At 41.5% G+C, this 21071-nt stretch overlaps 1 protein-coding gene across 5 annotated transcripts in view; it reads left to right on the top strand.

Annotated features, from left to right (window-relative positions):
• LOC130356142 (heterogeneous nuclear ribonucleoprotein R) overlaps positions 1-19897 on the top strand; it is a 59392-nt gene extending 39495 nt beyond the window's left edge. For 4 of the 5 annotated variants that reach the window (XM_056557226.1, XM_056557229.1, XM_056557227.1 and 1 more), the window contains exons 8-10: positions 11184-11333; positions 12883-13004; positions 15626-19887. In XM_056557226.1, the coding sequence (XP_056413201.1) occupies positions 11184-11333; positions 12883-13004; positions 15626-16238 (885 nt within the window). In that variant the 3' untranslated portion in view covers positions 16239-19887. Of the gene's footprint in view, positions 1-11183; positions 11334-12882; positions 13005-15625 lie in introns of all 5 variants that reach the window. The other variant, XM_056557231.1, reaches the window with a different exon arrangement.
• Positions 19898-21071: the final 1174 nt, after the last annotated feature.

Raw genomic sequence — 21071 nt, 5'->3', positions numbered from 1 at the left:
AGTCTATCTGTTGTCATGTGAAGAAGAGGCAAAAAGGTTGGGGCGCTCTCTCGTTGATGATGGCGGCGTGATGAGTTGGTCGAAAACCACTACACCCTGGGTGGTGTGATGTCCCGCCGAGGTTATTAACAGGGACAGCACCTCACCAGGCGGGTGTAAAGTGGAGACTGATGGTGGCAGTTGTGCTGCTCGAGATCCCCTGTCCGTGACCGCGAAGGTGTACGGATATGTTATGACCAGGAAGAGGAGAGTAAAAAAAGGGGGTACTGGACGAGCGCTACTGCTGAAATAAAATGGATGCGGAACGCCAATAAAGCACAGGACAGTTTATTATGGTTAAACATAATAAACTGTCCTGTGCTTTATTGGCGTTCCGCATCCATTTTATTTCAGCAGTAGCGCTCGTCCAGTACCCCCTTTTTTTACTCTCCTCTTCCTGGTCATATCTGTTGTCATGACAGCCTGTGGCCTTTGCTTGGGCTACATGGTTGCTGGGATTCTACTGCATTGATTTGTGTGAGCAATCGCATAATTGTTCATACAAGTCTCCTTTATGTAAATTAAATTTAAATTCAAATTAGGGATCGACCGATTATCGGTATGGCCGATATTATCGGCCGATAATCACGATTTTGGGCATTATCGGTATCGGCAATTATCTTGCCGATAAGCCGATAATGCCCCCCACCGCACCGCGACCACCACCCCCTCGACTCGCCGCACCGTACCTCCGACCCACCGCACCGCGTCGCACCCCCCACCGTGATGCTAGGCGGTATACCGGTATGGATTTTTTCCCATACCGCTATACCGGTCGGGCCCCTCCCCCACCCTCCGAGTGAATAAAAAAATTAAACTTACCCGTAATGGGGGTGGTCCAGGCCATCCTTCCTTCATGTAGTGTCCGGGGGCGTTCCGGGTGGAGGGTGGTCCGGTCCGGGCTGTCCTTCTTCTCCCACGGTCTTCTTCTCCACTCCGGGCAGGCTCCGGCCTAGTACGCTGCATAGACGCCGCTACGCCGTGACGTCAGGTGCGTCGCTGCGCACGGGCGTCACTGCGCAGCGACGTCTATGCAGCTTACTAGGCCGGAGCCTGCCCGGAGTGGAGAAGAGGCCCGCCGGAGAAGGACAGCCCGGACCGGACCACCCTCCACCCGGAACGCCCCCGGACACTACAGGAACGATGGATGGATGGCCCGGAGCACCCTGGCAGGTAGGGGAGAGAAGCGGGTGGTGGCGGCGGCGGCCTATGGCCCCGCAAAAGCCACTGCAGATCATTGATTTAAAGCGCCCGCTTTAAATCAATGATCTGCAGCGGTGTCGCAGGGGGTTAAATAGCCGATAACTTATACCGGAATATCGGTATAAGTTATCGGCTATCGGCCCTAACCTGCAACGATTATCGGTATCGGCCCTAAAAAACCGATATCGGTCGATCCCTAATTCAAATAAATCACTTTCTAATACAAATTCAAATTATGCCCTTGTGATGTAAGCAAAAACATATTTTGTATCACAAAGTGCAGAATTGTTTCAACTATTAAAATAAAACATAATTTATCCTGACTGGTCCATGGTGTAAATGAAAAAAGGCAAACATCAAGATTGCGTGTTGTGTCAATTCACATCCCAAAAATGTGATTAAAGGTGATTAAAAAGTCAGATCACTACCGCATTGCAACAGCCTTTTTCCCTTATCTCTACGACAGCACCCATGAGATTAACTCCTCCAGATTGGGACAGGAAAAACACTGAGAGGTTAAATTCCTCACCCCTTCCTGTCCACACCAGTGTTTTTCCTGTCCCTTTCAGGGAAGGAAACCTGAGAGGTGAGAGGGACTATGTCTCCAGCAAAAAAGAAGGGGCCTTACTGGAGGCCTAGCAGACTCGGGGAGCTTGATGAAGACCCCCTGTCATCTTCTCCTGGCTATCTGGTCTGCTTTAGGAACTTCCGGACTGGGGAGTCCAGAGCAGGACCAGATTGACGCTGAGACACTCTCCTTCCGGGCCCTGCTGCTTGCATGATCCAGTCTTTGAATTCGGCGTGCTGTATTCCTCCCGCATGGCCTAATCCTCTAAGGCCGCGCACGAGCGCTCCAGAGGTGTCGACGGCATCAGTGACGTCAGTTACGGCTGGGGAGGGATTTTGCTGTTACTCCTTCTGGCTGGAATACTGGAGTCTTTTGTCACTTCCACTGCCTCTCGGCGGCAAATTCAATTCAGAAGACCGGCCTTTCTTCCTTAAAGAGCCCCTCTCCTATATGGATGCTGCTCTTCCTAATGACAGTGTTGGATTCTCCCAGGCTGCATCATGAGCTCGCCAGCAAAGGTTCCATATCCTCCAGCGCGGTCCCTGGATCTGTGAGTACTGAGGGCCTTAGGGGTTTTTACTCTGGCCTATCTTCAGGGGCTGTAAAGTTAGTGTAGTTCATAATATAGTGTCTGTACCTGTGTGTGACGGTTTTCTCACAATTCTTATGGGCTTTTAACCCCAATATTTATTTTTAACAGCATACAAAATTACTGTTGTTTTTCCCAGGGTGCACTGCGGCCAAGACTTGACTCACTAGTCAGCTGATGGGTGGAGGGATTGCTTGGTGAAAGAGAGATCAATCTGCAACTAATGCAATAGCTGTAGGCACCCTGATTGAAAACCACAGGTCTTTTGAATGGATGCAGCTCATTTATGCTTCAATGGGTGAGGTGGCTGATGTGTGGGAGGGAGGAAAATGGAATTATGGGATTTTTAGGCAAAGAAGAAAACTCAAACACGAAATACCAGTTCACAAAAAGCTAGCCATAGTATTATGGTAATCTCACAACATAGCCATTTAGCCCGGCCCAAGACAAGCATTGATCTTTCCTAAGCATGTCCATTACTGTCAGGCAGGTATGTACTAAAATCCCCTTATGATGGATAACCCCTTTAAATGTAGAAGTTCAGGAGACTAGATCTATCTGGGATGAACTGTTCGAGGGGTTAGGAGATAGGAAAACTTGCTCTTTTTCTGTTCACCCTAACCTGCATAAGATTATTAAGGATGAATGGGCCAGACCAGAGAAAAATGCATTTATTCCTAAGGGTCTGAAAAATATGCTATCCTTTCAGTGATTCAGACTCCAGCACTTTGGATGCCATACGGAAAGTTGATGTCCCAGTTGCTAAAGTTGACAAGCGTACCTCTCTGCCTTTTGATGCCACACAAAAGAAAGATCCTATGGACAGAAAGGCAGAAAGCTTATTAAAAAAAAAAGACTTGGGAGGCTGTGGCTTCCATATTAAGATCTAATGTAGCCTCTACTTGTGTGGCCAGAACCCTGGGAGTTTGGTTAGATCAACTGGAATTTCATCGTCAGTCTGATACTCCAAGAGAGCAGATTCTAGAGTCCCTGCCTCTACTTAAAATTGCTTCTAATTTCTTGTCCGATGCTTCTGCTGAGTCAGCAAAATTAGCTGTCCGCACTGCCCTTTTGTCTAACACTACTAGGTGGGTGCTGTGGTTAAGATCCTGGTCTGGAGATAGTACTTCTAAAAACAAACCTTGTTGTTTTCCATTCCATGGTCAATTTGTATTTGGTCCTGAATTGGACACTATATTAGAGAAAGCTGCGGACAAATTGTGTTTCCCCTTGATAAAATACAACCCAAAAAAATATCCTTTTAGTCTCTTCTCTCAGCCAGACTAATTCTCCAGGGGAGGTAGAGGAAAATCGGGGGAATTGGTCATATAAGAAAGGGGGCAGAAGCAGAAATGTCCTGCTTAATCCCAGTCAGACCTCATCTATACCTAAACAGTGACTCCAGGCCTGTCGGAGCAAGGCTTTCCCATTTTGCCCCAGTTTGGAAGTCTCTGATTCCCAATCCCTGGATAGTGGGGGGGGGGGGGGGGTCATAGCTCAGATTTACCAGATCGAGTTGTCATCACCTACCCCTCCAAGATTTGCTATCACCTAGCAGATTCCAAGAGTCCAGGAAATAAGTACCAAAGGCATTCAGGACCTTCTCAGCCTAGGGGCTATCTGGGAGGTCCCTCTCCTTCAGGGGGGCCTAGGTCATTATTCTTCCCTGTTTCTACAGGGTGGGCCATGTATATGGATACACCTTAATAAAATGGGAATGGTTGGTGATATTAACTTTCTGTTTCTGGCACATTAGTATATGTGAGGGGGGGGGGGAGACTTTTCAAGATGGGTGGTGACCATGGTGGCCATTTTGAAGTCAGCCATTTTGAATCCAACTTTTTTTTTTTCAATAGGAAGAGGGTCATGTGGCACATCAAACTTATTGGGAAATTCACAAGAAAAACAATGATGTGCTTGGTTTTAACGTAACTTTATTCTTTCATGAGTTATTTACAAGTTTCTGACAGTGAAATTCCACTCACAACTCTGCAAAATTTAAAGACAGGTCTTCTTTAAATTTTGCAGAATGCAAAACGTCTGCCGCGGAAATTCTGCAGTAGGAGTAGGACAGTGAAATCCGCACACACAGCATATTGTTCAAAAAAGTCACCTAAATTGACAGGAATGCTGTAAGCTGCTTTTATTTATTTATTTATTTATTTATTTTTTTTTGCAAATATCCATTGTAGTATCTGTATTATAATTTACAAAGACATTTTTCCAGCCATTTAAAATTTTGATTCAACTCTAAGTAGATCAAATTTTGCCTTTCTAAAGTTCAGTGGGGGGTGGTTAATTGCATGTAACAAACAAAAGGGAATGTTATCCTCCAGCTCCGCTCAAAACAAAGCAGAACCTGCAAACTGACATAAAAAAAGTGCAAATTTATTTTCAAACATAAGCGCTTTCAGGGATCTGGTAGTCTTCATCAGATAGGAAATTGTTTATGTCCTTTTTAGAGACCAGATCTCTAAAAGCACTTATATGTTTGATAATACATTTTCACTTATTTTTATTTTTGATGTCCGTTTGCTGGGTCTGCTTTGTAATAGAGTAGCTCCCACCATCCTTTTTTTTTTTTTTTCCCCCCTGTCCCTGCCTATTGCACATCTATCCCTAACTCCCTCCTTGCCTTAAATTATTATTTTTTTTTTTTACTATATTAAAAATTACTTTTTGTCTGCCTGGTAGTGTGCTCACTTACCAGCCAGACTTCCCCAGCAGGCACGACATCCCTGATGCCTGCTGGGGGCGCCGAGTTCCGCCCTTAGCTCATCTATACAGGGTGCCTCTAGCTGTTTCACCACAACAACTCCCAGCTTGTCCTGACATCTATTGGCTGTCAGGGCATGCTGGGAGTTGTAGTGGTGAGACAACTGGAGGCACCTTGTGTTGAAAACTTTGTTACGGCCACAACCCGCTACACCCAACCCCGCTGCTCTTAAATATTTATAAGCGTTGGTCACATGAGCGCTCAGTAGGCACGAGTGCTCATGTGACCAGCAATTAGGAATATCTAAATCCAGCCGGCAGGCCCGCCTCCAGAGCGCAAGTCAGCGCTAAAAGAGGGGAACCTTCGGAGGATCGGGGTTCTGGGCTGCAGGTAGGTATAGCAGTCCGAGACATTTATCATTGCTTTTAGAGCATTTTTTTGTCTATGTTTTGGCGCAGTTCAAGCGCAAGCAGCATATTTTGAGACTTTTATGTGCCTTTTGATATAGACAGTTTTACTTTTTGCCTACCCATAGAACTTTTTTCTTTTTGACCAAGCAGTGGTCACTTATTTATCATTTGCGACTTTTGTCAAAAGTTGCTATTTTGTGCGCAAAGGTACTTTTTTAGGCGCAAAGCTACACCACCTACCAGTAGGCATGAGAATAATTTCTACCTTCTACAGTTCAACCTCTTAACCTCTTGTGGACGACAGCGTCCCACTCCCCTTCTATGACACGTGCTCAGGAGCTGAGCCCAGGTCATAGCATGGTGGTCCTGGCAGCTATCTGCCACCAGGACCCATCTCTAATGCCAGACATCACCGATCACGGTGATTCCCGGCTTTAACCTCTTAGACACCGCAATCAAATTTGATTGTAGCGTGTGAAAGTAACTAAAACCACCTAACCTGACAAATTTAGGATCTGGGAAAGTGTCTACTTCCCTCCCACACGAGCGTCTAGAAAAAGTGTATGTGGTAGAGCTTTTCCCACCACAGCAGAGCTGCGCAAAATTAATCATCCTGCTGCACCTTCTTGATAAATAAGATGCTCGCTAGTCAAACCCACCACCCAAATAAATGTGAGAAGATAGCTCTACCACAGACATTCTTTGATAAATCTGGGCCATAGTGCGGGTGAACGGGTGACCGTTTTCCTTTAAGCACAGCTGGAGGATAACATTGCTTTTTGTTTCTTACATGCCATTGATTGTGACATCCATACTTGGATGTGTTGCTCGCTGCTTCTTATTCAGAGGGGAACATTGGACTTGTAGATCATTTCAGTAGGACTGTTTCCTTGACTATAGGAGTTGTCGTCTTCACGATGCCACCAGGTGAGCACCTTTCTAATCCATTATCTGATTATTTGAAGGATTTATCCTATGCTCTCTGCCTTTTTCTGTTCCTTCTACATATGATGGTCACTACAGGGGTGTGGAAATGTAATAAAAAAACTACTTATCCAACAGACTAAAAGGGAGCTAAATCTACTCGGCATATGCTCTGAAACAAAAATTGTGAGGTGGAATTTCAAATTTGGGTTTTTTATTTTTTTACGCGATTCACTTTGTGGTCTGACTTACATGTTATTTTGATACTTTAGGTCGCCCTTATTAGAGCAATACCAAATTTTAGTTTCCGTTAAGTTTAGAATTTTAATTAGTAAAACATTTTTTTTTTTTTTAATTACCATTTTCTGACCCCTATAACAACATATATATATATTTTATTTTATATTTTTTATTTTTTGCATACTGGGCTGTATGCGGGCTAATTTTTTGCGCCATAATCTGCTGTTTTTATCTGTGCAATTTTGGTATTGATCAGACTTTTTGTTAATTTTTACTTTTTTTTTTTTTTGTGGGTATGATGTTCTAAAAAGTAAATTTGTGGTTTCGTATTTTTTTTCGTTAACTCCATTGACCGTACGGGATATGTTATGTTTTAATAGTTGTGATAATTACACATGTGCCAATACCAAATGCATTTATTTTTATGTTTTACATGTGTTTTCTATGGAAGGGGGGGGGGGGGGGAGGAGAGAGTGAACTTTTAATATGGAAGGGGTTTGTGTGTTTTTTGAACTCTTATAAAACTTTTTTTTTTTTTAAACACTTTATTAGTCCCTTAGATCTGTGCCCGCTTGCCAGGCTATTAGCGGTGTCCCTGAGCTACAGGAATCAGCTGGGGGCCACAGGGTGTTGAGCGGTCTCAAGTCAGGAGCCCGCTCCATACACCCTGAGTGCCGCCGGGTTGTCGGTCCGGCTCTGCGACATTCACCTGCCCGGCTCCCGGAACTTCATGTCTCTGGCGTCGGGTGATAGGATTTCCACAGGATTTCTACGTCTTAGATGCCCCACAACCCTATGTATTTGTTATTCTGTTAAGTCTATTGGGTTTTATTGTTAGTTTAGAAGGGCCTTTCCCCTAGTTGGCACCTCGACCAGCTGGGGAATATAATTCTGGGAATTGACATTGTGGATTTGTCACTTACATTATGCTGCCTGGCAACCATATTACTCTTCCTTATTCCCCTAAAAGTTCTGTAGTTTTTCTGTAAGGCTGCATTCACATCTCGTTTTTAAACTGTTAAACAGAGGAGGAGGATAAATCTAGGACTCAAACACTCTTCTACACTGCTCAAAAAAAATAAAGGGAACACTTGAAGGGGTACTCCGGTGGAAAACATTATTATCATTATTATTTTTAAATCAACTGGTGCCAGAAAGTTAAACACATTTGTAAATTACTTCTATAAAAAAATCTTTATCCTTCCAGCACTTTTTAGCAGCTGTATGATACCGAGGAAAATTCTTTTGCTTTTTGAATTTCTTTTTTGTCTTGTCCACAGTGCGCTCTGCTGACACCAGATGCCCGTATCAGGAACTGTCCAGAGCAGGAGAAAATCCTCATAGCAAACCTATGCTACTCTGGACAGTTCCTGATACAGACAGAGGTGTCAGCAGAGAGCACTGTGGACAAGACAAAAAATAAATTTAAACAGCAAAGAATTTTCCCCGGTATCATACAGCTGCTAATAAGTACTGGAAGGATAAAGATTTTTTTTTTATATAATAATAAAAATAAATAAATAAATACAAATAAATAAAAGTAATTTACAAATCTGTTTAACTTTCTGGCACTGGTTCATTTAAAACATTTTTACACTGGAGTACCCCTTTTAAGTCAATGTAACTCCAAGTCAATCACCTTTCTGTGAAATCACACTGTCCACTCAGGAAGCAACACTGATTGACAATCAATTTCATATGCTGTTGTGCAAAAGGAACAGACAACAGGTGGAAATTATAGGCAATTAGCAAGTCAACACCAATAAAGGAGTGGTTCTGCAGGTGGTGACCACAGACCACTTCTCAGTTCCTATGCTTCCTGGCTGATGTTTTGGTCACTTTTTAAATGCTGGCCGTGCTTTCACTCTAGTGGTAGCATAAGACAGTCTACAGCCCACACAAGTGGCTCAGGTAGTATCCAGGATGACACATCAATGCGAGCTTTGGCAAGAAGGTTTGCTGTGTCGGTCAGCGTAGTGTCCAGAGCATGGAGGTGCTACCAGGAGACAGGCTAGTACATCAGGAGAGGTGGAGGAGGCCGTAGGAGGGCAACAACCCAGCAGAAGGACCGCTACCTCCGCCTTTGTGCAAGGAGGAGCACTGCCAGAGCCCTGCAAAATGACCTCCAGCAGGCCACAAATGTACATATGTCCACTCAAACAGTGAGAAACAGACTACATGAGGGTGATATGAGGGCCTGAGGTCCACAGGTGGTGGTTGTGCTTACAGCCCAACACCTTGTAGGACGTTTGGCATTTGCCAGAGAACACAAAGATTGGCAAATTCGCCAGTGGCACCCTTTGCTCCTCACAGATGAAAGCAGGTTCACACTCAGCACATGTGACAGTCTGGAGATGCCGTGGAGAATGTTCTGCTGCCTGCAACATCCTCCAGCATGACCGGTTTGGCGGTGGGTCAGTAATGGTGTGGCGTGGCATTTCTTTGGGGGGCCATATAGGGGTGTGAATCGCCAAGAATTTGGCGATTCGATTCGAATCGCGATACCAATGTGGCGATTCGATATATCCCGATATATCGCGATACCGTCTAGGTGACGATACATCGCGATATATCGCCCACCTGGGAGCATTCATAGATCCCAATAGACGCCGCTGTCAGCTTTGACAGCGGCGATCTAGTACTCCGGTGCTCACTTTTCTCATGTTATCCCGTCCGGGCTGCAAAATAAAATAAAACGCACTTTATCTTACCTGCCAACGAGCCCGCGGAGCTCCGGTACAGTCCGGTACAGGTGTTCGGTCCCCGGGCTGTATTCTTCTTACTTCCTGTTAGTCCGGCACGTCACATGGAGCTTCAGCCTATCACCAGCAGAGGCGGGACATCGCTGCGGCTGGTGATAGGCTGAAGCTCCATGTGACGTGCCGGACTATCACCAGCAGAGGCGGGACATCGCTGCGGCTGGTGATAGGCTGAAGCTCCATGTGACGTGCCGGACTAACAGGAAGTAAGAAGAATACAGCCCGGGGACCGAACACCTGTACCGGAGCTCCGCGGGCTCGTTGGCAGGTAAGATACGGGCGTCCGCAGATAAAAATTTCACATCCCTAAAAGAATCGATTCAAAAATATTTTGAATCGATTCTGTATCGGCAAATAAAAAATCGCGATTATCGCGAGAATCGATTTTTTTCTTACATCCCTAGGGCCATACAGCTTTCCATGTGCTTGCCAGAGGTAGACTGACATTAGGTACCAAGATTAGATCCTCAGACCCCTTGTGAGTCCATATGCTGATGCGGTTGGCCCTGTGTTCCTCCTAATGCTAGACAATGCTAGACCTCATGTGGCTGGAGTGTGTCAGCAGTTCCTGCAAGAGGAAGGCATTGATGCTATGGACTGGCCCGCTCATTCTCCAGACCTGAATCCAATTGAGCACATCTGGGACATCATGTCTCGCTCCATCCACCAACGCCTCTTTGCACCACAGACTGTCCAGGAGTTGGTGGATACTTTAGTCCAGGTCTGGGAGGACATCCCTCAGGAGACATACGCCACCTCATCAGGAGCATGCCCAGGCGTTGTAGGAAGGTCATACGGGCACGTGGAGGCCACACACACTACTGAGCCTCATTTTGACTTGTTTTAAGAACATTACATGAAAGTTGGATCAGCCTGTAGTGTGGTTTTCCACTTTGGATTTTGAGTGTGACTCCATATCCAGACCTCCATGGGTTGATAAATTTGATTTCTATTGATACATTTTGTGTGATTTTGTTGTCAGCACATTCAACTATGTGAAGACGAAAGTATTTCATACGATTAGTTCATTCATTCAGATCTAGGATGTGTTATCTTAGTGGTTCTCTTTATTATTTTTATTCAATTACTTACCTGCTTTTATGGACTGGTTCTGGAGATACACACTGTATCCCATATGTCAGCCTACCTCGTACTTCCCTGGGTGAGGACTTGAATATTTGAGGTGAGCTGGCATATCAGAGCAGAGAGGATGGAGGCAGGAAGCTCAGAACACCGGCTCCTGCCTCCATTGCACAAAGGGGTTAATTAACACTAGCAACAGGGCTAAAATATGATCCAGGTTAGTAATACATCATTTTAATCTGTTTAACCCGCACTATAACCCTGTGTATTGGATTTATTGCGGGTGATTCAGTTGAAGGATCCAAATATGTCCAGCATTACTGAAGAAATGAGCAAAAAAGTTTTTATTCTAATTTAAAGAAACTAGCAATGGGAGTGTCATAATTTCTAATACATCCCTGGTAACTCCCCTATTGCTAGTTTATGAGCATATACCGGTATACATTTTTTACTCATATCTTCTGAACAGTTGTACGATTTTGGATGAGGTAAGTTATAAGTGGGTCACCTGTACTATAATCATGTTGTTAGTGTGGGTAACCCTCCTTTTCAGTTTCCCTTTTGAAGAATATCATGTCTAGATTCATGTAATTCTGGTCTTTTTTGTATTTTTAAATGAATGTCTTTTTGCTTTTATTCTTTATCATTTTAGGTTAAAGTACTTTTTGTGAGAAACTTGTCTTCCACGGTAACAGAAGAAATTCTAGAAAAAGCTTTTTCAGTGTTTGGAAAGTTGGAGCGGGTGAAGAAATTGAAGGATTATGCTTTTGTGCACTTTGAAGAGAGGGATTCTGCAGTTAGGGTGAGAAACGGTGGTGGTGGGGTGTTATTAATTCATACACCAGAAAACTGGCAAGTTACAAGTTTTTCCACAAGCCTAATTTTGCACAAAAAATAGCAACTTTTTTACGCTAGTAAACAGTCATGCAGGCCTTGATAAATCCCCCCCCCCCCCTTCCCATTTTTATATTTTTACGTCTCAATGTTCCTAATTCTTAGACAGTGAAAGCTTAAACTAGACATTCTAAGGGTCTATTCACCTATTCACACGACAGAATTTTCGCTTGCAGAATTCCGCCTCAAATTAAAGCCCATAGACTTCTATAGCAATAGAGGATCCTTCCAAAAACAATTCTGCACATGAAAGCGCTTTTGAATATAACAAAAAACGCTTTAGTTCAGATTGGGAACTGCCCACACAAGTTGTTATTCCATCAATTTGCTCATTAAATGTGCACAGAAACCACAATATAAGAAATATATCTATATGTGGCAAGTGTTCAGTGTTCTGAAATTGACTATAAATCCTGCTCCAGCAGACTCGACAATTTAAAAGTATTAAGTTACCTTTAAAGATCTAAGAAAGTGTTAAGGTAGTAAGAGTCTGTAGTCAGAATAGGGGCAGGGGTATGAAAATATCAGTAACCCAAAGGTTTTATGGTGTACCCACTCTGAAAGCTCTGAGTTTGGGCACACTCCGGTTGGCAACATGCACTGCTCTGCTTCTGCCAATAGAGTGATACCGCTTATGTCAATACACCGTACTCGTCCATAATGTTTAAGGATGTACAATACACATACAATATCATGTGCATATGTGATGCTGCAGATTTCAATGTAAACTAAACTGTACACCATATGAAATCTGCAGTATCAAACATGCTCAGGATACTGCAAGTGTGAATAGACCCTAAAGAGGTTTCCTGAAACCTAAGTATTGACTGGTGTGTCCAGCTTCTGCCATCTCTGCTGATTAGCTCAAAGAACGCACAGGAACAGGTCCATACATATGATCGGTCTCATTCACGATGGGGAGCTACACTGTTAGGCATTGACACAACTGTATGTTGTGCCTGTGTAAACAATGAAAGGAAACATTGCTTGCTTGAGAGCACTAGCTTCCTTAGTTTAGTTGATTCGTGACTAGATTTTGTTGACCTAGCCTAAGGATAACCCATCCCACTGTCTGTTACCAGAGCGCCTTGTATCTGCTGCAGTTCTCTTAACATCTTCCTCTGATGTGCCGTGCAGACAAAAAATGGCCACTCAGTATAGACAGCATAGAGAGTGACCGCTGAGCAGGCATTTTCTGTACGTCAATGGACGTTATGAAGAGGAGGATCATGGCAGAGACCAGTCAATCTGGAAAGTGGCAGGGGGAACAGGATGGGTATCGATCCCTGGTATGTTGCCTGTGGCTCAGGAAACATGTTCAAAAACTACAAACACTAACAGAAGCCAGACAACCCTTTTTAATGTTCTTGAAAACACCCCCCCCCCCCCCCCTCCTTTTTTTTTTTTTTTTTTGTAATTTATACATGGAAGACTGAAATCTGTTGATGTCTGGATAGGCTATGGATGAAATGAACGGAACAGACTTGGAGGGTGAAGAAATTGAGATCGTACTAGCAAAACCCCCAGATAAGAAGAGGAAAGAGCGCCAGGCTGCACGACAGGCATCCCGTGGTACTTTGTGAGTATTTTCTTTCATTCAGTCGTGTTTAGCAAATGGTCGTTTAAATATTCTAACACACATCCTGACACAGTCTGAAGATCTTTCAGTTGTCTACTTTTGCACCACCTTGAAGAATGTCTGTCCTAGTTTGACATATTTATTGTTTTGCCCCATTCTCTGTACAATTGGACAGATGTTTGGTGCACTGACTGTTTAGACCATTTTTTATTGTGGTCTATTTTGGCACAAATTTAACCCCTTAAGGACTCATTGCGTACCGGTATGTCATGAGTCCGCTCCCGATCTATAATGTGGGGCTAACAACGGCCGGGACCCGTGGCTAATAGCGCGCGGCATTGATCGCGCTGCCGCGCACTATTAACCCTTTAGACGTGGCATTCAAAGTTGAACGCCACGTCGAAAGTGAAAGCATGCCGCTTAGCTCAGGAAGCTGTTCGGGATAGCCGCGGTGAAATCGCGGCATCCCGAACAGCTTACAGGACAGCCGGAGGGTCCCTACCTGCCTCCTCGCTTTCCGATCGCCGAACGACTGCTCAGTGCCTGAGATCCAGGCATGAGCAGTCAAGCGGCAGAATCATTGATCAGTGGTTTCCTATGAGAACTCTGATCACGGCGCAAAAAATGAGCCCTCATACCGCCCCATACACAGAAAAATAAAAAAAGTTATAGGGGTCAGAATATGACAATGTTAAACGTATACATTTTCCTGCATGTAGTTATGTTTTTTCCAGAAGTACGACAAAATCAAACCTATATAAGTAGGGTATCATTTTAATCGTATGGACCTACAGAATAATAAGGTGTAATTTTTACCGAAAAATGTACTGTGTAGAAACGGAAGCCCCCAAAATTTACAAAATGGCGTTTTTTTTTTCAATTTTGTCTCACAATGATTTTTTTCGTTTCGCCATAGATTTTTGGGTAAAATGATTGATGTAATTACAAAGTAGAATTGGTAGCGCAAAAAGTAAGCCAGCATATGGATTTTTAGGTGCAAAATTTAAAGTTATGATTTTTTTAAAGGTAAGGAGAAAAAACGAAAATGGAAAAACGCTGAGTCCTTAAGGGGTTAAGCCTCAATGAAACTTTCACTGGATAATATGTGTCTTAAACTTAGACGCTTCACCAGCACACACCCTTTTTTTTTTTTTTTTTTGACAGGAATTGAAACCTGTCAAAATCATTATGTCCAGGCATTCTTTTTATTTAAAAAAAGTACCACTAACCCCAATACACAGTTAGTGTGGATGAACCTGATTAAATTGAGGTATAAGTTACCTGTATCCACGCTACGGCTCTGCAGATAGACCCATTAATCACTGGTTGTGCACAATTTGAGCCGAGTGATGACATACCCAGCATCCCTGCCTCCATCCCCTCTGCTCTCATATGCCTGCTCACATGGTCAAAGGGTCCTCCATGAATATTCATGGACGGGCAGAGGGGATGGAGGCAAGGATGCTGGGTATGCAAAGCGATTTGCAGGTTACATTGTATACCTCTGAACTGAACCACGGATCCGGATAAGTTGCACCCTATTTATAGTGTTCACCTGCACTATAACCCTGTGTATTGGGTTTAGAATCCTTAATCCAACAAAATTGTTTGAGACAAAAACTCTCTGGTTTTGCTTATAACAACCAATCACAACTCAGCTTTTACTTTAATAGAGCTTGTTAAAATATAAAGCTGAGTTGTGATTGGTTGATATAGGCAAAACCACCCAGTGTTTTGTCTTGGACAACTTGATAAGCATCTCACTTTGAGCATTTTAAGAACTAAAATGTATAGTTTTATATTTAGGATCACTTGATTGATTCATTTTTAGTTTTCTGCTTTGCTCATGTTTTCATTGCATTTTAATTATCTTAAAGGATCAGTGCATTTGGCAGTAAAAGGCGGCATAACATAGTTGTAGTATACTATTCCTGTGAGCCGGGTGTCTGATGTAGTCATGAGATGCCAGTTTCCCTTGCCCGCCCACTGCATCCGTTTTGAATTCCGTGCAAAGAACTGGATGCAGATTAATATCTGATAACATTGCAGCACAGTTCAGAAAAAACATTGAATATAATAACATATCGTATAACAGTATTGCCATCTGGAACATTTTATGACCGTGAGGGGATAGCGTAGACTTTGTGTAAAATGGCAGGATTGTGTTTATTTATTTATTTATTTATTTATTTTTCCGATTCTTCTACCGTCTCTAGAGAGTCTAGCGGGGACCCTCATTCTTGAGATAGATGGGGGCTTTCAGGCATTCATGGTGTATCTTGTATATATGCTATGAATGTTCCCTGTGTATTAGTTTTTTTTTGTTTGTTTTTTTCACCCCAGATACACGGTTATGAATTATTTCATAGAATATATGTAATGGCTTTCTGAAGAATTGTGTCTGAATGATGTATAAGATATTGGGGACCACTTCATACTGGGTGTGTGTATGTATGTGTGTGTGTGTGTATGTATATATATATATATATATATATATTGCACATTTATTTCTGAAAAACAAGGCGTTAAACTACATGCCAATAAATAGATCTGCTTACAAGTATTTTGTTGAAATTGGTACTTTCACTTTACAAATGCTTATACTTCGTTTATATTCTTAGGTATGATGATTATTACTATTATCCCCCTCCTCGAATGCCGCCTCTAGGCAGAGGCAGGGGCCGTGGAGGCAGAGGTGGCTATTCATATCCGCAAGATTATTATGGCTATGAAGATTACTATGATGATTATTACTCATATGATTATCATGACTACCGTGGTGGCTACGATGATCCATTCTATGGGTATGATGATGCATACCCTGTGCGTGGGCGAGGAGGAAGAGGTGGCAGAGGCGGGCCTCCACCACCTAGAGGCAGATCAGCTCCTCCTCAGCGTGGAGGGCGCTCTAATTATGTACCAAGAGGTTCTCCCATGGGCCCTCCTAGGGGTTCCAGAGGTGGACGAGGTGGGCCATCACAACAACCCCAACGAGGCCGTAACTCACGTGGTAACCGCGGAAGTAGAGGTGGGAATGTTGGTGGAAAAAGAAAAGCAGATGGGTACAGTCAGCCAGACTCCAAGCGTCGCCAGACCAACAATCAGCAGAATTGGGGAACCCAGCCTATAGCGCAACAGCCGTTGCAGCAAGGTGGTGATTATACTGGTAACTATGGTTACAGTAATGACAACCAAGAGTTTTATCAGGATTCTTACGGTCAGCAATGGAAATAGGAAAGGCAACAATTAGAAAGTTTGATTTTTCAAACACCTATATTTCCATACACTCACTAACACAGGCTTCAGTATCCGTTTCCAGTAATTTGTACCTGTTTCTTCACACTATTGTAAATAGATTTATTTTATTTTCACCATTGGTATGCTCCAGTTATTACCTGGTACAGTAATGGGAATGTAAGTTGGGGTTCACTTAACATTTAAGCCATGCAGAGAACCAAGCTTGAGAGCTCTGTAAGACTACTTTTTCTGTTCAGCTGTTACCATTTAGGCTTTTGTTCTTGCTTCTAGATTGTGATGCTATAGCTATTTGCCCTTTTTTATTTTATTTTTATTTTTTACTAAAAATTTGTTATAGTCACTCCCTAACAAAGACTGACGGATACAATTTGTTTTTGTTTTGTTTGTGTTTTTTCATTTTTTTTCTTTATATATAGGAGATTTTAAGGGAGGACAGATTAATTTTTACAGAAATGCAGCATTTCTGGCAATGTTTCCTTTAACTTTTGAGGTATCTGCAGTAGCATTATGTTGTACATAAATGTAAACAGTATTGAAGTCTTTAGTAATTTTAAAGGTCATCTTTATAATTAAACATTTTAGGATTTCATGTATTTGCTGTTTTTGAATTTCTAGACTTAGTTAATGGGTATTTTTATTGTTATAATTTCACATTTTTTGGAAGGGAAAGAGATGCCCTACCAAATTGTTTCGCTTTGGCTCTTGAAGCCTTTGCAATATGTTCTGTGACTGTATTACCCGTTTACTTGTTCATGTGCAATTTCAATAAAACTCTTCACAAAAGAAAAAAAAATTTAAACAAAGTTCCACTGCAAACAACCTCATCCTTTTCCAAACTTGGTTGTATCCTATTAAAAAAAAAAAAAGAAAAAATTCTGAGTTGTGATTCTTGAAACAAACACAATTCAAGACTGGACTGCATATGTGAGTGATCAAATCTGTGTTTTAAGAAATGTTGGCTATCCATAAAGATAGAAGGCATTGGGAGGTGTACTTACAGAATTACTGTCGTTAAAAACTACTTTTAACTTGTTGATCAGACATGTCAAACGTTTTTGTTCATCGAAAATCTCACTGCTGAGATCTGCGATCAACAACTTTTTTCGACACATCAAGTTTTTAATGACTGTAACTCTTTAAGGACATTAAATTAATCTTGTTCTCCTTATTGATTCAAACTGTTGACTACCAGTACATGTTTTACATGTGACTGGGGTTGTATATATTTTTTTTATTTTTCCTTTTTGTAGTTGAGGTACAGAAGAGGTGGCTTAAATCGCTGTTTCGATTTGTTACCTGTTTGTTTGAACACTTAGATAAAATTGGAGATGTTGGATTTTACCATACACTGCATTTTTGACTCTCTACTGGTAGCAGTAACTAAACATTAACCTTTTAAGCCTTTTAACGCCACCTGACATGCTAGTGAGACATGTCAGCTGATGTAACTGGACAGGTTGCATGTTCAGGGCTGATGAAACTGATAGAATGAAGAGAGGCTCTTCTGTTCACTGTGCTGCTTTTGATCTTTGGATGATTTAGGCTATGATTTCCATGGGAGACATAACATAGCTTGTACGTCCAAAGTTCTGAGTTTTTAGCAGGTGGTGACTTTCTTCCAAATACAGTGCAGCATCTGTGCACTAGTTGTGTGTAGTATTGCGACTCAGTCCATTAACTTCAATTGAGAAATGCAAGATACAACTCAGTCAGCTGTGCTGCTGCTTAAGATTATTATTATAATAGACATTATTTCCTAATCCTGGGTAACCCCATTAAAGCTAAAGGGAAACCCTTCTCCTACAAACATGTTCTGATGTTTCTAAATGAAATGTATGTAAGTGACCCTTCAACTAAACACTGTGGGTGAACAGGAGTGAGACGAGGGGGTCACTTAAATTTCCAGTAAGTCCTGAGATATGTCCACCAAAATAATTGTGCGCCGTAGGCGGGGCTCCACCTACTCAATATACATATTCATTGTCTGCAACTCTACATCCTAGTGAATGTAAACTTAGTGGCTGGAGCCCTGTCTCCTGTGCAGGATTTACTGAATTCAGCAGAGGTTCTTCTGGGGGACATATCTCAGGACCTACTGGACATATTTGGACTCCTGTTTACCCACACTAAACCCAATACACTGGGTTATATTGTGGGTGAACAGGCTGACAGGTCTCCTTTTTAAATTTTTTTTTGTAAAGCAGTCAAAATGAACCCTAACTTTGGTATCTATGGACTCTTATTCCATTTTCTCCTGATGTAGTTTTCTTATATGAAGCCCAGTATATTGTACTGTTGAAGAAAAAAGTAAAACCTATAGTGGAATTTTACTCACTTTGAGTTGCTGCCACAACTTTGCTTTTCAGCTACACATGGGTGTTTAGTGTTCCCAAATGTGGTTAGGAAATATGGTATAATGTGTTAACTTAAATCTTAATTGTCATATCTAAAATCAACCAAAGAATGTAATGGTGTGTTTGACCCCCATCACTTACAGACAGTACAGCTATATGTACATCTTTAGCCCCCTAACAACTATTTACTAATTTTGTAAAAAAAAAAAAGAAAAGGACTGCTGTTAGACCTCCAAGTGTTATGCCATTTCCCAATTATTGTTATACAAAGGCATATTCCAGTATTTCCACTTTACTTGATATCCACTTAATTATTTTTTTCATTTGATCATCAACATATTCATAAAACCAGTGACGTGTGAATAGTTCTGCAGCCAGGTGAGGGTCAAATCTACATGAACTTTTGGTTGCAGATTGAAAGTCCCAGCTCCTTCCCCCTATCACAAAGTCTTTCTTTCTTACTAGATGTTCCCAGTATTGAAGATTAAAGATGGTGGGTTTACACTCGCACCACTGTTCTTAGTAAGATCATTTACACATTACCAGTCCTTCAAGCCAGAATGCCCACAATGAATATTGATGCTATTAATTATTAAAATGAAAACCTTAAAATCTTTCCATTCACACGTTTTTGTTTTTAAAACCTGTGCGGCATGTGCAAAAAAATTAAAAAATGATAGCTGTTGGTAATAAACAAATTGAATCTTTAAATGGTATGTAGTTATATTTCCTCTAGTGTGAATTGTTTTTGGATATTTCCAAATGTGCAGGAAAAAAATCTTCAGTAATGATTTGATTCTTCTGCTTTATTCAGATTAGACAATGGATGTCTTCAGCTTATTGGTCTGAGGATTTTCAGTAAAATAGTGATATTTAAAATGTTATTTGATCACTCATTTAAAGCAGTCACAATAAAACCAACTTTGTCCTTTTTTTTAACTCTGTATGGAAACCAAATTCATATTCCAAACAGGTCTGAGCAGAGGACACAAAGTCAGCTTACAGATCTCAAAACTATACTGAACGTGGATTCTTATTCCAAGATCTACATCAAGAATCTTCAATCTAAATTTTCATCGTGCAATTTCCTTTTGCAAATAAAGTGATTTTATTCTCAAACTGAATCAAATGATATTTATCATGTTGAAATTTCTGAAATTGTTCTTAAAGCAAATCAATTAAACAGCAATCTATTTAATTTTGAAGTGGACTTATGGCCTCCAACAAAAAATTGTCTTTATTGTATTCAAATTGTTCTCAAATGATATACTTTGAGGGGCAAATGAAACTATTAAAAATGTGAATTGTATAAAAATGATGATTAATCCCTTCACAGAGTATTGCAAAAAATGTGAAAGATTCTTTTTATATTTTTTTTTACATGTTAAAGTATGTATCAGCTGTCAGTATAGCACTTATGAAATGAACTGTTTGCAGGTAAAGCAGCTCGCTTGCTGATCTATATACCTCTAGAATTCATTTTTTTTCTTCTAGTTTGTGAATGTTTTGCGTATAGGGTGCATTGGGTTTTATCATAGTTCTAGTTTTGTGGCCAAAGGAAACATCTATAAAAATGCATCCTAAACTACTGTTTGCTCAAGCAAGTAAATATAAATATTCAATACTTTTATTTAAAATTTCTTGCAGAGATGTGCAATGACATATTTTTTTTATTTGCATTTTTATAGCTGGATTTTCTTTTGTTATAGCTGTTTTGTGTCCTGTTGAAATAAATAGAAACCATAATGCTGGGTTTTAGACAGGCAGAACTTCCCTTGTGGCCATCTGCTGCAGTAGAGTCCCATTGATTTTAATGGGAATCTGCTGCACTGTTCACACAGCACAATTTCCATGCCAGTTGCAGCGGAAATTTTGTTTCTGCGGAGTCGGCAGGGAAATGCATTGTCGTCTGAGACTGTGCATTTCAGAGCAGTCCTGGCATCAGCCTGGTTTTTCAAATGTGCGTAATGTCTGCCGGTATTTTCCGGCAGTCATTTGAATATAGCCTATGGGTATAATATTGCTTAGATTCCAGGGTGAATCTCCTGTGAGTATTTTACTTCAGAGAATTAACTATTCTTTGAGCAGTAACATACACCCAAATGGGAGGCATGCGAATGGAAAAAACTGAAGCATCAATGTGAAGTTATATGCTTGCTGGCTGGCAGGCAGATGACATTTTTAAGGTTACTCTAAAAACAAAATACATGGGACACGTGAAACGGGCAGACTCGCTTATTACAGTAAACTGATTTACTATAAAAAGCTGAAAATATATTCAGCACTTTATCACCAGTACAGGCCCTGGTCACTCATTCATATAGATAGAAAGAAATGTAATCACATCTGAAGCCATTATTCCCCAAATTTTGACTTATTAACCACTTAAGGACCAAGGACTTACTGGTACGTCCTCTAACAACGGCCGGGACCCATGGCTAATAGCGTGCGGCAA

The sequence above is a fragment of the Hyla sarda genome, chromosome 2, assembly GCF_029499605.1.
Source record: "Hyla sarda isolate aHylSar1 chromosome 2, aHylSar1.hap1, whole genome shotgun sequence".
NCBI classification, from domain to species: domain Eukaryota; kingdom Metazoa; phylum Chordata; class Amphibia; order Anura; family Hylidae; genus Hyla; species Hyla sarda.
The sequence above is the reverse complement of the archived record's forward strand: the minus strand, read 5'-3'. Positions and strand labels throughout refer to the sequence as shown.